At 37.6% G+C, this 15,368-nt stretch overlaps 7 protein-coding genes across 11 annotated transcripts; 3 read left to right on the top strand and 4 right to left on the bottom strand.

Moving 5' to 3' along the window:
- Window positions 1-43: 43 nt before the first annotated feature.
- Window positions 44-625, top strand: LOC18025325 (universal stress protein A-like protein). The gene is made up of 2 exons (XM_006407332.2): window positions 44-195; window positions 276-625. The coding sequence occupies exons 1-2, from the start codon at window positions 59-61 to the stop codon at window positions 364-366; spliced, it is 228 nt and encodes a 75-aa protein (XP_006407395.2). The 5' UTR covers window positions 44-58; the 3' UTR covers window positions 367-625.
- A 273-nt stretch (window positions 626-898) lies between these two features.
- On the top strand, window positions 899-2,739 carry LOC112088999 (universal stress protein A-like protein). Of its 2 annotated transcripts, none has more exons than XM_024159796.1 (4): window positions 899-1,248; window positions 1,822-1,922; window positions 2,264-2,382; window positions 2,484-2,739. In XM_024159796.1, exons 1-4 carry the CDS (start codon window positions 975-977, stop codon window positions 2,572-2,574), a joined length of 585 nt encoding a protein of 194 aa, XP_024015564.1. In that variant the 5' UTR covers window positions 899-974; the 3' UTR covers window positions 2,575-2,739. The 2 variants fall into 2 exon arrangements, with proteins under 2 accessions (XP_024015564.1, XP_024015563.1); XM_024159795.1 differs by having other exon boundaries at window positions 923-1,248; window positions 1,819-1,922.
- Window positions 2,740-3,498: 759 nt separating this feature from the next.
- On the top strand, window positions 3,499-5,525 carry LOC18025324 (universal stress protein A-like protein). 2 transcript variants are annotated; one of them, XM_006407330.2, is made up of 4 exons: window positions 3,499-3,828; window positions 4,407-4,507; window positions 5,077-5,195; window positions 5,295-5,525. In XM_006407330.2, exons 1-4 carry the CDS (start codon window positions 3,555-3,557, stop codon window positions 5,380-5,382), a joined length of 582 nt encoding a protein of 193 aa, XP_006407393.1. In that variant the 5' UTR covers window positions 3,499-3,554; the 3' UTR covers window positions 5,383-5,525. The 2 variants fall into 2 exon arrangements, with proteins under 2 accessions (XP_006407393.1, XP_006407394.1); XM_006407331.2 differs by having other exon boundaries at window positions 4,404-4,507.
- Window positions 5,526-5,656: 131 nt separating this feature from the next.
- LOC18025323 (40S ribosomal protein S5-2) lies at window positions 5,657-7,353 on the bottom strand. The gene is made up of 5 exons (XM_006407329.2): window positions 7,280-7,353; window positions 7,103-7,197; window positions 6,299-6,570; window positions 5,994-6,197; window positions 5,657-5,911 (listed from the first exon to the last, which is right to left on the bottom strand). Exons 2-5 carry the CDS (start codon window positions 7,193-7,195, stop codon window positions 5,857-5,859), a joined length of 624 nt encoding a protein of 207 aa, XP_006407392.1. The 5' UTR covers window positions 7,196-7,197; window positions 7,280-7,353; the 3' UTR covers window positions 5,657-5,856.
- Window positions 7,354-7,757: 404 nt separating this feature from the next.
- Window positions 7,758-10,942, bottom strand: LOC18025322 (homogentisate solanesyltransferase, chloroplastic). Its single transcript, XM_006407328.2, has 10 exons — window positions 10,684-10,942; window positions 10,056-10,177; window positions 9,806-9,952; window positions 9,298-9,523; window positions 9,124-9,197; window positions 8,864-8,956; window positions 8,486-8,603; window positions 8,248-8,310; window positions 8,054-8,086; window positions 7,758-7,955 (listed from the first exon to the last, which is right to left on the bottom strand). The coding sequence occupies exons 1-10, from the start codon at window positions 10,879-10,881 to the stop codon at window positions 7,881-7,883; spliced, it is 1,149 nt and encodes a 382-aa protein (XP_006407391.1). The 5' UTR covers window positions 10,882-10,942; the 3' UTR covers window positions 7,758-7,880.
- Window positions 10,943-11,237: 295 nt separating this feature from the next.
- LOC18025321 lies at window positions 11,238-13,618 on the bottom strand. Of its 3 annotated transcripts, XM_024160010.1 has the most exons (4): window positions 13,566-13,609; window positions 13,432-13,482; window positions 12,247-13,164; window positions 11,238-12,145 (listed from the first exon to the last, which is right to left on the bottom strand). In XM_024160010.1, the coding sequence occupies exons 3-4, from the start codon at window positions 13,159-13,161 to the stop codon at window positions 11,375-11,377; spliced, it is 1,686 nt and encodes a 561-aa protein (XP_024015778.1). In that variant the 5' UTR covers window positions 13,162-13,164; window positions 13,432-13,482; window positions 13,566-13,609; the 3' UTR covers window positions 11,238-11,374. The 3 variants fall into 3 exon arrangements, with proteins under 3 accessions (XP_024015778.1, XP_024015779.1, XP_006407390.1); XM_024160011.1 differs by lacking the exon at window positions 13,432-13,482 and having other exon boundaries at window positions 13,566-13,618; XM_006407327.2 differs by lacking the exon at window positions 13,566-13,609 and having other exon boundaries at window positions 13,432-13,557.
- A 532-nt stretch (window positions 13,619-14,150) lies between these two features.
- On the bottom strand, window positions 14,151-15,258 carry LOC18025320 (F-box protein At5g10340). Its single transcript, XM_024159958.1, is given in 4 exon segments — window positions 14,151-14,190; window positions 14,192-14,522; window positions 14,525-14,735; window positions 14,737-15,258. Coding segments are annotated over 4 exon segments (1,104 nt in total).
- Between the last annotated feature and the right edge of the window lie 110 nt (window positions 15,259-15,368).

Raw genomic sequence — 15,368 nt, 5'->3', positions numbered from 1 at the left:
TTCTAATATATAGATTTCATTATTTGGGCATATACATATATCAGACGTGAAACTATATATGCAAATCTTGTTGCAGATACGTACTGAAACTCTGGTGCTTGAAGGCGAGGCCAAGGACATGATTTGCCAGGCAGTGGAGCAAATGCACGTTGATCTTCTCATTGTTGGTAGCCGTGGCCTTGGCAAGATCAGAAGGTATACTATATCTATATATATATATATATATATAAAATAGTTTCTGACCGCTTTTCAATTTTGTTTATGCGTTTTCGAAGGGCGTTTCTTGGGAGCGTTAGCGACTACTGTGCTCATCACGCCAACTGTCCCATCCTTATTGTGAAGCCACCAAAGGAGATGACTAATTAAGTAACAAGTTCCACATGTTTTAGTATAATCGATCATATTTTCATGAGGAGTGTGTGTCATACGTACGCGTGTGTGTTTGAAAATGTTTAACTTGGATGGATGATTAGTGACCTATTAAGAAAAATGTGTGTTGTGTATTGCAAAGAGTAATGTCAATATGAATCGAATTAAATAATGAAGCGATGGCTTTGTAGTCCTCCTACTATATATTGTATTTTGCCTTCTAATCATATTGTTGAACGTTTAAGATTACTACCTATTAAAGCAGCTTGTTCTTCTAGTTTGTTTTCGTACCGATTCAATTAAAATGTTAGTTGATTTAGATGTGAATATGAGTTTAAACCAAAAACTCATCATTTACATGCAACATATAAGACGAAGATGTTAGCACGTTACAGTCTCCACCATGCTATACGTGTCCGTTGTATTTCAAGACGTATCATCATTTACATGCAACATATAAAGCATTACATGCCATCAGCAAAAAAAATAACTAAAAAGTATATAATGTATACACTATATAGCATTGCAAAAGAATCAAAGTTAGGTCATATCATATCATCTAATAAAACAAGAGATTGACGGTAGAGGATCAAGCAAAGACGGTGATGGAAACGACAACGGTGATGGAAAGGAAAATGGTGGAGAAGCAGCCGGAGACTACAGTAGAGGCTGAAACACCGAGTGTGACTAAGATGAAGAGGATTATGGTTGCGATCGATGAGAGCGATTCAAGCTTCTACGCCCTTCAATGGGTCATTGACCATTTCTCTAGCCTCTTAGTGACCACTTTGGCGGAAGGTGGCTTGCTCACGGTGGTTCATGTGCAGACTCCGTTCCAACACTTTACTGCTTTTCCGGCTGGACCTGGCGGCGCGACAGGTCTTGTCCATTCATATCTCTCCCTTCTTTAATTTTTTTTTTTCTTTGGGTAAACCCTTCTTTAAATTTTTTTTTTTTTTTAATTCAAATTTTCATATAAAATCATAGCATATAAAATACTTACAGAAGGCTGCCTCAATCATATTATAACTTATGGTTTTAGTCTTATACTTGTGCTGACCTAGAGATAATCCGCCACAATATAACAAAAAAAGGAAAAAAAAAAATATCCGTTGCCATAGAAATAGAACTGAATAGGCCACCTTCATTGAAAACTACATCTTAATCTATAATTTATACTGGCTTCCAAGTTCCAACACAAAACTAATCTAGATCAACATGTTAAATTCTTGCTCGCTCTCTCTGTATAAATATATATATATATATATATAGATATTTCCCGTCTTCTTCTTTGTTGGACCCCTGAATTGATTTATAGCCTCTTCGTTTTAATTTCTGACTTTAGTCGAGAAATAAATAAATTCATGTCGTATCGTGAAAACAAATAGATTTTACATTTTATGATATGGTGACTAACTTGGTTCTATGAACGGTTGTACATACATACAGCAGTCTACGCATCTTCGTCGATGATAGAGGCAGTGAAAAAATCACAACAGGAGGCCTCTACAGCGCTTTTATCGCGTGCACTCCAAATCTGCAGAGCCAAACAGGTTTATTATACACTTCAGTTTGTTTTATATACGTTTCTATCGATTTCTTGGAACCGAACCGAAACTGAATTAGGAGTAACCAGAACCGAACTGGATAATCATCAACAAATACCCGAATACGGTGTGGTTTTAAAACATTTTGGATATCCGCACCGGAACCGAACCGTCATGGAACATTATCCGAAAATTTAGACATGATTCACTAATATCAAACACCTTTGGTTCCCTTACATATATATACTCACTAGATAGATTTCATTATTTGGCATCAAACGCAACTATATATACAAATCTTCTTTAAAACAAAAAAATTCTATACAAATCTTGTGTGGTATAAACAGATACGTACTGAAACTCTGGTGCTTGAAGGCGACGCGAAGGACATGATTTGCCGGGCGGTAGAGCAAATGCACGTTGATCTTCTCGCTGTAGGCAGTCGTGGTCTTGGCAAGATCAAAAGGTATATATATTACATATGTTGTTCACTTCTACTTTCTATCTAAACCAAACTCAATGTCTGACCGCTTTTCATCTTTGTTTTACTTTCATGCGTTTTCATAGAGCGTTTATTGGGAGCGTTAGCGATTACTGTGCTCATCATTCCAAATGCCCCATTCTTATTGTGAAGCCACCAAAGGAGATGACTCATTAAGTAAAAAGTTGCACATGTTTTAAGTATAATCATATTTTCATGAGTGTGTTTTGTACGTACGCGTGTGTCTGAAAATGTATTAATTTGGATGAGCCTATTAGGAAAATGTGTGGTGTGTGTAAATATGAATAAAATCGAATAATGTAGCTTGTAGTCGCTATTTTATTTTGCCTAATTATTCGTCTAGATCTGAATCTTCGTTGAATCGAATCCCAGTTTTCGAAATGATTAAAAAGCTGATTGAGATGTCGAAAAAAAAATCATATAAAAAACATGTCACGATGTTAAGCTAACTCTTTAAGATTCTACAACATCAAGTGCTAACAAGTTGCTCTTCGTTGCCTCCTTTAGGAATACATTGATGTATTTTAGTTGAAATATGGACGGAAAATTATCGTACCATATTGTCATCAATGGTTTTTACCGCTGAATCATCTTTATCAACAGAATAAGAAATCATTCAGTAGGAATAGTTATTTATAACACTCTTGCTTCGAAGTTAAACGGTCACAGAACCAATTCACAGTTGAAAGATTTTGGCGCAGATAAAATTACAAAATATGAGGGATCAAGATAGTAAAAATATCTTTCTGTTGCTTTTTAGTTTTCTTTTTTACTATATGTTGAGTGGCATTTAAAATAAAAAAAGTAAAAGGATCGAGATAGAGACAGCCACGATTAACCAAAACCATAAGCAAGCAAATAATTACAAACCACTAAAACATATCGCACACAGCTTTTGTTTTTCTTTATCAGCATAACCTAACCTTCCTTCTGACAGATAAAATATAATAAAGTAAATGTATATAAATATCTTAAATGCATGTTATATAAATATTTTACAGTCTCAACCATGTATGCCACGTGTCAGTTGCTTTCAAGACATATTATCCATTACAAGCAGTATATAAAGCATTGCACATGATTCAAAGTTTGCTCACATCATTTAATATTAAAAAAACTATTAAAACAAGAGATTGATGGCGGAGGATCAAGCAACGGCGGCGATGGAAACGACAACGGTTGAGAAGCAGCCGGAGATGACAGAAACACCGAGTGTGACTACGACGAAGAGGATTATGGTTGCGATCGATGAGAGCGATTCAAGCTTCTACGTCCTTCAATGGGTCATTGATCATTTCTCTAGCCTCTTAGCGACCACTTTGGCGGAAGGTGGCTTGCTCACGGTGATTCATGTGCAGTCTCCGTTCCAACATTTTACTGCTTTTCCGGCTGGACCCGGCAGCGCGACAGGTCTGGTCCACTGATATCTCCCCCTTCGTTTTTTTTTTTTTTTTTTTTTTGGGTAAACCCTTCTTTTATTTTTTATTTCATTCCAAAATTTCATATAAATTCATAGCATCTAAAATACTTACAAAAGGCTGCCTCAATCATATTATATAAATATATATTTTTTTTTTTGGTCGTCACCTCAATCATATTATATAACTTATGGTTTTAGTCTATACTTGCGCTGACCTAAAACTTATCCGCCACAATATAACAAGAAAAAGGAAAAAAAAATATCCGTTGCCATAGAAAATAAAACTGTTTAGACCACCTTAATCTTGATTCTTGAAATTATACTAGCTTCCAACATAAAACTAATTTATTTTCTGCTTAGATCAACATATTAAACTCTCGCTCGCGCTCTCTGTATATATATATTGCCCGTCTTATTCTTTGGTGGACCCCCTGAATTGAGTTATAGCCTCTTCATTCTAATTTCTGACTTTAGTCGAGCAATAAATAAATTCATGTCGTATCGTGTAAAATAAATTGATTTTACATTTCATAGTATGGTGAATAACGGATGTACGTACATACAGCAGTCTACGCATCTTCGTCGATGATAGAGGCAGTGAAAAAATCACAACAGAAGGCCTCTGCAGCGCTTCTCTCGCGTGCACTCCAAATGTGCCGAGCCAAACAGGTTTATTATACACTTCACTTTGTTTTATATACATTTCTATCAATTCCCTAGAAGTGGAACCGAACTGAACTGAATTAGGAAGAACTGGATAATCAACAAATACCCGAATATATATACGGAGTTACTTTTTATTTTAAAACAATTTGGATATCCCAAGGGTCGGATTTGAGATTTTAGAGGCTTAAAACAAAAACAGAAATGAAGACCTATAGTTGGTTTTATAAGAAAAATTTTGTTTTTTAAAAAAAAAATTTGTGAACTAAATTAAATTAAAAGATTTAAGGGCTGAAACAAATGTTTCAACAGACAGACTTAGCCCAGATCCGGCCCTGTATATCCCCACCGGAACCAAATCGACATTGAACAAATATTAAACACCTTTTGAGTTTTAATGCAGAGCTTAACATCAACTATTAATTAGAGGGGATGACATTAAGTTTATCTTTGGTTCCCTTACATATATGCGATAGTATATTTCACTAGATAAATTTCATTATTTGGCATCCAATGCAACTATATAATAAAAAAAATTATTATATACAAGTCTTGCATGTGTGATATATATGCAGATACGTACTGAAACTCTGGTGCTTGAAGGCGATGCAAAGGACATGATTTGCCAGGCAGTGGAGCAAATGCACGTTGATCTTCTCGCTGTAGGCAGTCGTGGTCTTGGCAAGATCAAGAGGTATAATACATATGTTATTCACTTCTACTTTCCATTTAAACCAAACTCAAAAATGTCTCACCGCTTTTTCTTAACGTTTGCTTTTATGCGTTTTTGAAGAGCGTTTCTTGGGAGCGTTAGCGATTACTGTGCTCACCACGCTAAATGCCCCATTCTTATTGTGAAGCCACCAAAGGAGACTCATTAAATAAAAAGTTCCAAATGTTTGGGGTATAATCATATTTTCACTAGTGTGTGTAGTGTACGTGAGTCAAATATGAAATCGAATAATGTAGCGGCTTGTAGTCCACCTACTTGTGTTGTATTTTGTCTTCTAATAAACTGTTCAACGTTTAAGACTTATATTGATTGTTCTAGTCTTCTAGTTCAGAATCGTCGTTTATTGAGATGTGAAGAGAAAATGAATTATATAATAATCCTACCACGATGTAAAGCAAACTGTTTAAGATGCTACAAGATGCTAACAAGTTGCTATTCAATATTCAAAAACTGATACGAAATCACTTAACGCATCAAAATTTACCTATTCAAAGTAGCCAGACGAAATAAACTTCATAGAACAAAAGAGCAAAACATCTGATACATATTCCAATCTAAATGAAATAAAAACACAAAGAAGCTGTTTGACAAGATTGAAACCCTCAGGGCAAAATGAAACTCTTTAACGATTGGCCTTGGCAACTCTCTCAATCTCATCCTTCTTCTTGATGGCATAACTGCAATAGATAAACGGTATAATTATTAGCTTCACTAATGAACACATTAAGAGATCGTTAATGATTTAGGAGTGTGTTTTACCTGTTGGAAGAGCCCTTGGCTGCGTTGATCAACTCATCAGCAAGGCACTCAGCAATAGTCTTAATGTTTCTGAAAGCAGCCTCACGAGCACCGGTGGTAAGCAAGAAGATAGCCTGGTTAACACGTCTTAGAGGGGAGATATCAACGGCTTGTCTCCTCACAACACCAGCAGATCCGATTCTGGTTGCGTCTTCTCTTGGACCACTGGCTCAAGTAACAAGAACAAACAATCATGAGAAAAAAGCGCTCACTGTTGCAATGATATTAGAGCGGAAACAGACTTTGCAATCAAAAAAGCTTTATACCTGTTAACAATGGCATCGATGATGACCTGAATTGGGTTCAAGTCAGTCAAGAGATGAATGATCTCCATAGCGTGCTTGATAATCCCGACTGCCATCAGCTTCTTTCCGTTGTTTCTCCCGTACATCATGAGGGAATTTGTGAGCCTCTCAACGATGGGGCACTGAGCCTTACGGAATCTTTTCACAGAGTATCTTCCGGCGGTGTGAGGGACAAAGGTAGCATGTTTAGCTGCCTGCACTCCAATGTAGTCGACAAGACTGATGTCTGTGACCTACAAGATACGAAAAGCGAAAAAAGAATTGTTAATTACAACATCAAGAATCAGTACTCATAATACCAAAATAAAGATCAAATCTTCATTGACGTACAGAAGAGATTTCAAACCAAACAATCTAGCACATAAAACTTGGCGAATGAGCACAAGAAGAAGAATCTCTACACCTCAAAACGATGTTGCCATTAAAACAAGGTTACACCAAGCAATGCAAGATATGAACCATAAATTAAACACTATATGAAGATACTGAAATGGAGTAAGCACTGTAGGGAAACTGAAATGAAGGAAAAAAACTTGTTTGGAGCGAGAACAATATGATATTGACTAAATATGGTGAAGCCAATGCAATAACCTATAACATCTACGAAGAAAATGCATAAAAAAGCTAAATTCCAAAACCAGAATGAATACATTTAACGAAGCAAAGCGAGGATTAATCAGATGAATATTGAACTTAAAGAGAGACAGAAAAGAGTTCACAAAAACAAAAATTAGAAAAAGAGAATGAATCGCTGAGGAAATTTACCGAAACGTCATCATAGGTCCAGCGGTTGAAGAGCTTGACCTCGTTGGTAAGAGCCTGCTGCATCTCAGCGTCGACTTCAGCGGCGGAGGCCATGGCTGTGAGAGAAACAGAGTATTGAGCCAAATCAACGAATACGATAACAGAGTAATGCGAGAGAATTTGGAGAAATAAGATCACCTGAGATCGTTAAGCGTCGCGCGGGTGAGAAATACGGCAGAGATAGAGAGCACTATAAAGCTTCAAGAGGACGGACCAAAACCCTAACAGCGTTTATATACAGATGGGAATTAGGGTTTTGGGCTCTAATGGAGCTGTCAAAATGGGCTTTCATTTGTTTATCCAGTAAGAACCGGGTCAATGGGTTACACGGTTTGCTTGTGGTTAGCTCATAGCTAAGCGGGTTAACTTGCGGGACTACTTAACATAGTTAATCATCGTAATTAAAATATTTCTTAGGATTAAAATTATACATATTCATAAGTTATTATATTTTTTTATTGTATAAGGTTAACATTGATCAGTTTTGAATTCATGGACATGTGCAAAATGGATTTAGGTTTTCCAACATTATGTTTTTGATTTTGATTTATTCTTTTACGGTTTAAGCTAGTCAGTGTCAGTGACCATGAAAGTTATGAAACTCAGAAGACTGTCGTTTGCATTGGTAAAAGCATTATTATTGCAAGATATCAAAATTCAAAAAGGACATATCCTTAGTATGTACATGAACAAACTGATTTTGACTCCAAGCTACAAAGAAGAATGTTCACCATGAAAGCTAGAAGAATGGGAATAACAGATACTCTGCATAGAAGAGATTCCATATAAACCTGTAGTATCCTGCTATAGCTTCCTGCAAATAATCAAAAGTTTCTAAACTCCATTAGAACACACTCCATTGATCATTGACTTCTTCATTTCGTGATAAGAAGTTGCCTATAAGTATTTTACCTTTGTGTAGTTTGCCTTTTCTAGTACCCATGTCTACAGAAAAGGCAACAACACGGTTAGTAGAAATTGTGAGATTGATGAATTTGCAAGTGTCAGATGCAGAAAATAAAGCACATATTTATAAAGTTTTTTGAGGATTATCTCAGGCTGACCATACTAAGGAAGTTAAACGAGAGTATATCGGGATGCATTACCTGGAAAATCAAGCATGCAGCCAAGATCATATGTGCAGGAATCATCAAGCTACCTCTGAATACCTGTAAAATGTTAAAGGATAGAGGCAGGTGTTTCAAAGCTGCATATACCGAGCAAGTGATAGTATTGCAGCAAATATTTTGGAAACAGGTTATCAAGCTCATTAATGTCGTAACGGTGTTCATGCTTTAGATTAACCAAAAGAGTTTACGCGAAATTGGAGAGAGATGTGTTCACCTGAGGCATGTAGAAAGCTAATGATATGGCAGATATATAGTTCACTAGCAGAAGTCCAGAACCGAGGAATGCAATGTTCCTCACACCAAGCTTTGTTGCTAGGGTTGATATTTGGAACCTATTAAACAGTTAGTCGAAAAGAAGATTGATGAGGCTCGAGCTTAGAAATAGCATCTCCTCTGCTATGGAATGGAAGGAACCAGGTATGGTTAATTGAACAAGCTTGGACAAAATCGTAAATGTAAGATACCCAAATGGAGCTGGTTAGTTCAGGACAAAATATTAACTGCGTTTTGGAACGAAACCGGGATAGTAAAATGGATGGCTGAGTAAAATATGTAGATGCACCATGGCAATGTTATATGTGCAATTACTTACTTGCGATCTCCTTCAACATCAGGAAGATCTTTTGTAATAGCAATGACCAGCGCAAACAGTGTCACAAAAGACGTGATGAAAGCTACAGGTGCACTGCAAATGCCGAATAGAGAATTGAGTCACATATATATACGCCACTGTATTCAGATGAAGACAAAGAACAGTTGGTAACATATATTGAAACTCTATTCATACAGGAGTGCAAAGTCCATCTCATTATTTCGATCCCTTTATCAAGTGTTGTGTATTTGGTTACTAACCTCCACTGAAACGGAAGTCCAAGAGCAGCTCTTGTAGCATGGTACACACCAAAATTTAGAAGGAAACCTCGTACCTGGTTAGGAACGGTCATACACAACACATGTTATTGAATGCCATCTTGAAGTTCCCAAGCTACGAAAATTTCACATATGGAGACAGAGTGAGAAGCCTACTGTGGCGATAATAAGAAATGCTGCAACTGGAAATCTTTTCATTCTAAATGGTGGAACAGAATAGATGGTTCCCAGAAAAAGTCCAAGAGAGTATAGGCATGTAATGAATGGACCAAAGTTGAATCCGACAACTAACAGCCCTGCAATTGCAAAAAATATCACCAACAACCACGCAGACTGCACTGAGAGATCTCCTGCTGCTATTGGCAAGTACGGTTTGTTCACTCTGCAAAACGAAAAATCAAATTCAAATCAGGAAAAAGTACGAGGATACAATGATATGGATGTAATGATCATATGAGTGTTACTCATAAGAAGTAACACATCGCACATGAGATGCTGAGCAGACCGATGATATTTTCAGGAAGTAAACAATACAGAACCTAATAAAAGTTCATCCTTTTCTCAAGACTTAAAGATTCCGAGATAACCGAATTTTTTGGTAGAAGCACATTAATGAAGAGTTTCATAGTTAGCTTAAGAATATTGCACCAGTGTTGCTACGTACTTGTCAATCCCAATGTCGTAGATCTGATTGATGCCAACAATATAACCATTGCCACATATAAGAGCAAGAAGACCTGAAAGTGCCTTAAGTACGAGACTCCATTTTATGAGATGAGTGTTCTCTATTAAAGCTCTTGCCACCAACGCACTGCCATAAAATTAGAGTCAAGCTTAATGAGACCAAGGATACTGAAGTTCTTTCCTGTAAAGCAATATGCAAAAAGAAAAGAAAAGAAAAAACAAACACTTACGTGGAACCTAAAGCTGTTCCCCGAATTGTATGGGGCCTAAGAAATCTCCAGCAAGCATTTTTAAAATGCGCAATTCTATCCAGAAGTGGATCGGACCCAGCAGCACCAACCTGAGAACATGCCTGATAGACACGTTGTATCTACTTTTGTGAGTGCTATTTGAACAAACAAGTAAATAAAAAACACACAGACGCTGTAAATCAAAACTGATTTAGTCTTAGAGAAGCAACATAAGAGTTTGTTTTCAAATGAATAAATAACGCCAGGTTCCTACCACACAAGAACCAGATAAAGTAAACCAAGCTTTTATTTGGACGATTTTACTGAAAATCTACACAAGAAAAAGCAAATGCTGACCAATTTTTGCTTGAGATTCTAGCCTTTAGCAATCAAGTTCGATTTTGTAGAAATAAGAACAATATATATCAGAATACAAATCAAACAGGAAGAAAGAAGTGAATATCTATCCTAAATTGGAGGTCTTGCAGCTCAAAAAGCTTCTCGAGTTAACTGAATTAGATTCTAGAAAGCTTGAAAATGAAGAAAAACTTGAGTGAGGAATGAATCAAATAGTTCAACTGAAACCCATTTTGACTAAAATTCAAACAAAGCTGGAATGAAACCATACCCGGATCGAGATTTTTCTATAATTAGCTGAAACGAATTTCGACCGCATTCTAGAAGTTGATAAGCTCGTAAAGCCAACATCTCTTGGACGGCTTAAGAACTTTCCCGCTAAATGCACAGAAGGCTGATGACGATGAGAAGCTGCTAAGAAATGAGACGAGAACCGAACATGCGGTGATTGCGAGATCGAGAGCTCCATTGATGCCACTAGCCACACAAACTCGTTCTTACTCTGCTACTTTCTTTCGCACGACCAAATTTGTTTTTTTTTTTTTGGTGTCTCTTCTGTATTCACCGATACGAGATGGTATTTTGCAACTCGGTTCCTCTATTCTTAATATATATCCTTAGAAGCCTAAAACTTCTGATTTCAAGTATTGACCCACTAATTGGACACTTGTGTAGTTGACTGTGTTGTGCCCACACTGGCCAGTCAATCTTTCCGTTTGGGTTTTATTGTGTATTTTTTTTTCTTTTGGCTTACAAGAAACTGAGAAAAAAAATCAAAATCATATTCAATTGATGAGGTATTGAAAACAACAAAAAATCAGTTGATTAAGCAAAATACAAAAATTGGATCACATTCGATGAACCATATATTCAGACAGACGAAACAAACATTCAAAGAGAAAAAAACACTCCATGTTAAGTTTGGTCTCTCGCTCTCTCTCTCTCAACAAAAAGATGTTAAGTTAGGACATATTGGGTACGGTTTCAGCTTGCGCTTTAGAAAAACCTTCGGAGCTATTTGACAATGCTTCAGCTTCATCAGACGCACGAGTCCTTACGTTCACTAACTCTCTACCCTCTTCATCCTCCTCCTTGTCAATCACTATTCTTGATGGAGCTTCGGTTTCGGTTTCGGTTGATTTCTTTGTCTCCCTATTCTCTTTATCACTCATGTCACTGACTTTAATCTCTAAACCTCTGCTTTCATTTGTTTTCGAGTGTTTTGTATCTGGACTCTCCTCCTCTTCTCTATCTTCATCCATGACCACAACTTCTGGAGCTTTGGTTTCAGTTCTCTCCGACAAATCAGATGGAGAGTTGTTGTCTTCTCCTTTGATGAACTCGCCTATCTCTAAAAGCTTTTGAGCTTTTAGTTCGCCTTCTTCATTAACATTTTCTGCTATCTCAGCTTCTGAAACTTTATTTACAACTTCTTCCACCACTGCTTCTTCATCTACTAATACCTCTGCTTCTCTTGAAACAACTTCATCTTCCGGAGCTTCCCTCGCGGTTTGCTCTAATGAAACGGCTTTCAAGTTACTCGTCTCCGGTCTTTCTTTGATCTCAGCTTCTTCTTCATCTAAAGCTTTCTTCTCTGCATTTTCAGGTTTATCCGACTCCGATTCCACAACAATCTTTGGTTTGATTTCTAAAGGCCCCAGCTTTGCATCAATTTCCTTGACCACATTCGTTAGTGATCTTGCATTCCTGGCTTCAGATAACCTAGTAGACAACTTCAACATACACCACAAAAAAGATTTAAGAAAAAGAGTCATCTTTGAGCTACACCGAGTATCTGAAAACGGGAAAAAAATGTAATTGCTGATATTCTCACCTGCTGTATCTGTTCAGCTCTGGGTTTGAGATCATCCGGAGATGCTTCTTTGTAGATACTCCGAAGAATGTACATCAAATGAGAGCTCACATTATCCAAATGATGTTGTTGGAGCTCACATTGATGTACATCAGAGAGACAACCAACGGCACGAAACGGACAGTTCACAAGTTTCATAGGACACACGGTGATACAATGCCTATCCATCTCACGTCTCATGATACTCTCAGAGCAGTTCTGCTCACACGGTATTATCTTGAACGGGCAAACCGAATCGTGATTCTCCATCTGGTTCGCGCAGAAAACCGCATTGCAACCTTCGTTCTCACAGTTCATGGCTCTGTACCCACAAACCAAGGCGTGCTCGGCTCGTTCTCCTTCCGTTTGGAATTTCATCTCACAGTGAGAGATGTTCTTAAAGTCGACGTTTTTAAGCAAAGTCTGTGCGATTCCTTCTCTGTGATCCGTTAACCAGAAGCCGCTTATCTCCATCTCTTGCGCGAAGTCATCAATGTTATCTTCTCTCCTCTCGCTAAGCAACCAACCCGAAACCCGGCTAAAGAGATTCCTCTTGGATGTTGCGAAATCGTCGATGAAGTCAGATATTATGTCGTAAGGATCGTGAGAAGCTTCGACCTCTGAGCCGCCTTGAAGAACAAAGTGGTCGGCCACGAAGGTTTCGCTTCTCCGAGTCAAATAATCGATCATTTCTTTTCTGATGTCGGCAGCGACGGAACCAGGACTCCTGAAGATATCTCCGGTGGTGTTGTCGACACAAGCAGTGGCTAATCCGGGGAGAAAAACCTGAGCTATCTTGTGAACTACTTGTGTATCGTAAAGATCACAGTGAAAAGAAGGTCCTTTTTCTTTCTGATCTTCGATTTTCTCAGGATCTTCTGACACAGGAGGATCCATTATCTGCAGAGATTAAAAACAATTTGAAGAACAAGCGTCGCTTGATTCAGATTTACCACACACAAAAAAAAAAAAAAAAAGGCAAAGCCTTTACAATGTTTGGTCTTTCACAAAACAAAAGACCGATAGAATTCAGACTAGACAATTCTTCAATCCGATCAGAGGAACCATCACGATCCAATATACAGATAACAGATTCAGGGCATGAACGAAAATTACAGGCATAATTCAATTGGTGGAATGATAAAAGGAATGTAAAACGAAAATTACCCTAGAATTGAGACAGGGGTATAAATCGAAGGAGGAGCTGTGTAAGGAAATCTGACGGCGAGATCAAGATGAAGAACAAAAGGAAGAGGAAAGGAACGGAAAATGAAGAAGAAAGAGGAGAAGGGGAGACACACCTCTGGTTTTGGCGCAATAATCGGGTCTCTTTTTCATTTACCTTACAACTTGGTCGCCTCTTCTAATTAAACTCTCTCCCTGTTTTTATTTATATATTAATTTTACTGGTTTCTGTCTTTCTTACAACATTTTTTGTAATTTGTAGTACTGTCCAAAAGTACTCATTTGAGAGTTACTTAAAAATTGCCCTTTAATCTGGGAAAAGCACAAATCGAAGGATAAAATCTAGATCCAACAAAATTGTCTTTCAATGTAATTACTAGTTGAATGATCTGCAGAATTTGTGTGGACCATTTACCTTTTCATTTACAATTTTTATTTGGGATTTTTCGATGTTAGATGATGACAAACGATCTTATAATGACTAGCTTTGTCTTAGCTTTGTCTTTTATCTCACGATCAAGATGGTTTCTTTAACTTTAATGTTCTTGAGTATGATTATTTTTCTGGTCTGGTACATTGCTACTCTCGTCAGTTTATTGGAAATTGAGACCTCAAGTTTGCTGAGTGTTGCCTTACCAATAAAAACCGTTACCAGAATAAGAACAAGAGAAGAATGTTGGGGCAATATTATATATTTTTATTTACAAAATAAATATTAAACTCGGGAAATAACAGACCGTATGCAGAGAGATTAGATTGGTAAGCAAAACCATAAGATTTGGTTTTTGGATCATGTGTTACCAATGCACGCGAATCTTCACGAGCATAAAACAATAACTTGTTGTTCTTGTTCTTGTCCAAAACCGCTAGTGGTAGGAGGGCCAGTATGTGAACCCCACACATAGAAGAAGTTATAGAGATATCGATGGAATAAATCTGATTCCATGTCTTGTGGTGGAACGACCATATGACTTGGTTGAAACCTTTTTCTTCGGATACGCACAAACAATCATCCAGGATGCACATGACGATCTTTAGTTCATTGGCGTGGAGAAAAGGAGCTTTAGAAACGTGTGAAGATCGAAAGACAAAACCATGGTTTCACCTTCGTGAGAGGAGGCACTGAACCAATGAAGTGACCCATCTAAATACACAGGAGATTGCATGTGAGAGATTAGATGAGGAGACGCAGGGACAACATACCTCCAAGCGTTGGTTGCAAAGTCAAAAACTTCACAACTAGTATCCTTGTCGTTAAGGCCAAACTCTGCTGAGTTATATAACCAAAACTTGCTTGTAAGTGCCACTGATTTTGTCTTTACCGAATCCAGGAGAAGCATATTCGAATTCAAAAGTCTCGTCTCTCTCGGCTTTGTCGGCAGCGACTAGTTGATAGTTACAAAGAGGAAAAGTTCGATGCCATCGAGTGGTGGGATTGACCACAATACTTGGCAGTCTGTAGAAATCGTAGAGCCATATCAGACCATCACAGCTAGTATTGCAAACGAGGTAAAGCGTGTTCTCTTCCCAAGGAGTAAGGATCTGAACAGAAGCTGATGAAGACCCAAGCACCAACGTTCTCAGAGCTTCAATGTCTGAATTACCAACAGAGCTATCAAGTACGGACACCAAAAGGACATCTGGATCTCCTCCTCGTAATCTCAGCCTACGATGCTGTCTATTCTGAAAACTAGGAGATTGAATAGTACAGTTCCATTGCTTCGATACAGACTTGAACTTGACCAGTGTCTTCACATCAAGCCTCTCCAGAATATGATACTCTATCACATCGTGCGGTACCAACTCCATTTTGTTTGTCTCTCTCTCTATATCTCAATTGAAAGATGGATTGAGATATTGAATTGAGACTTGAATTGAGCACATAATCTGCTTTATTTATACACCAAGTACGTATCCTC

The sequence above is a fragment of the Eutrema salsugineum genome, unplaced genomic scaffold (assembly GCF_000478725.1).
Source record: "Eutrema salsugineum unplaced genomic scaffold, Eutsalg1_0 scaffold_13, whole genome shotgun sequence".
Lineage (NCBI taxonomy): Eukaryota > Viridiplantae > Streptophyta > Magnoliopsida > Brassicales > Brassicaceae > Eutrema > Eutrema salsugineum.
Note: the sequence above shows the minus strand (reverse complement) of the source record. Positions and strands in the feature narration are given on the sequence as shown.

Bases quoted from the DNA above. Each gene is read 5' to 3' on its own strand.
- LOC18025323 (XM_006407329.2), bottom strand. From the start codon at position 7,195: ATGGCCTCCGCCGCTGAAGTCGACGCTGAGATGCAGCAGGCTCTTACC. The intron at 6,198-6,298 runs GTATAAAGCTTT...TACTTGAGCCAG, and splicing joins ATCGATGCCATTGTTAACAG to TGGTCCAAGAGAAGACGCAA. The intron at 5,912-5,993 runs GTAAAACACACT...TATCTATTGCAG, and splicing joins GCCAAGGGCTCTTCCAACAG to TTATGCCATCAAGAAGAAGG.
- LOC18025324 (XM_006407331.2), top strand. From the start codon at position 3,555: ATGGCGGAGGATCAAGCAACGGCGGCGATGGAAACGACAACGGTTGAG. The intron at 3,829-4,403 runs GTCTGGTCCACT...ACGTACATACAG, and splicing joins TGGACCCGGCAGCGCGACAG to CAGTCTACGCATCTTCGTCG. The intron at 4,508-5,076 runs GTTTATTATACA...ATATATATGCAG, and splicing joins AAATGTGCCGAGCCAAACAG to ATACGTACTGAAACTCTGGT.
- LOC18025325 (XM_006407332.2), top strand. From the start codon at position 59: ATGCAAATCTTGTTGCAGATACGTACTGAAACTCTGGTGCTTGAAGGC. The intron at 196-275 runs GTATACTATATC...GCGTTTTCGAAG, and splicing joins GGCCTTGGCAAGATCAGAAG to GGCGTTTCTTGGGAGCGTTA.
- LOC18025321 (XM_024160011.1), bottom strand. From the start codon at position 13,161: ATGGATCCTCCTGTGTCAGAAGATCCTGAGAAAATCGAAGATCAGAAA. The intron at 12,146-12,246 runs GTGAGAATATCA...TGTATGTTGAAG, and splicing joins GAGCTGAACAGATACAGCAG to TTGTCTACTAGGTTATCTGA.
- LOC112088999 (XM_024159795.1), top strand. From the start codon at position 975: ATGGAAACGACAACGGTGATGGAAAGGAAAATGGTGGAGAAGCAGCCG. The intron at 1,249-1,818 runs GTCTTGTCCATT...ACATACATACAG, and splicing joins TGGACCTGGCGGCGCGACAG to CAGTCTACGCATCTTCGTCG. The intron at 2,383-2,483 runs GTATATATATTA...GCGTTTTCATAG, and splicing joins GGTCTTGGCAAGATCAAAAG to AGCGTTTATTGGGAGCGTTA.
- LOC18025322 (XM_006407328.2), bottom strand. From the start codon at position 10,881: ATGGAGCTCTCGATCTCGCAATCACCGCATGTTCGGTTCTCGTCTCAT. The intron at 8,957-9,123 runs GTTAGTAACCAA...CGGCATTTGCAG, and splicing joins GGACTTCCGTTTCAGTGGAG to TGCACCTGTAGCTTTCATCA. The intron at 8,087-8,247 runs GTAATGCATCCC...CCTTTTCTGTAG, and splicing joins CTGCATGCTTGATTTTCCAG to ACATGGGTACTAGAAAAGGC.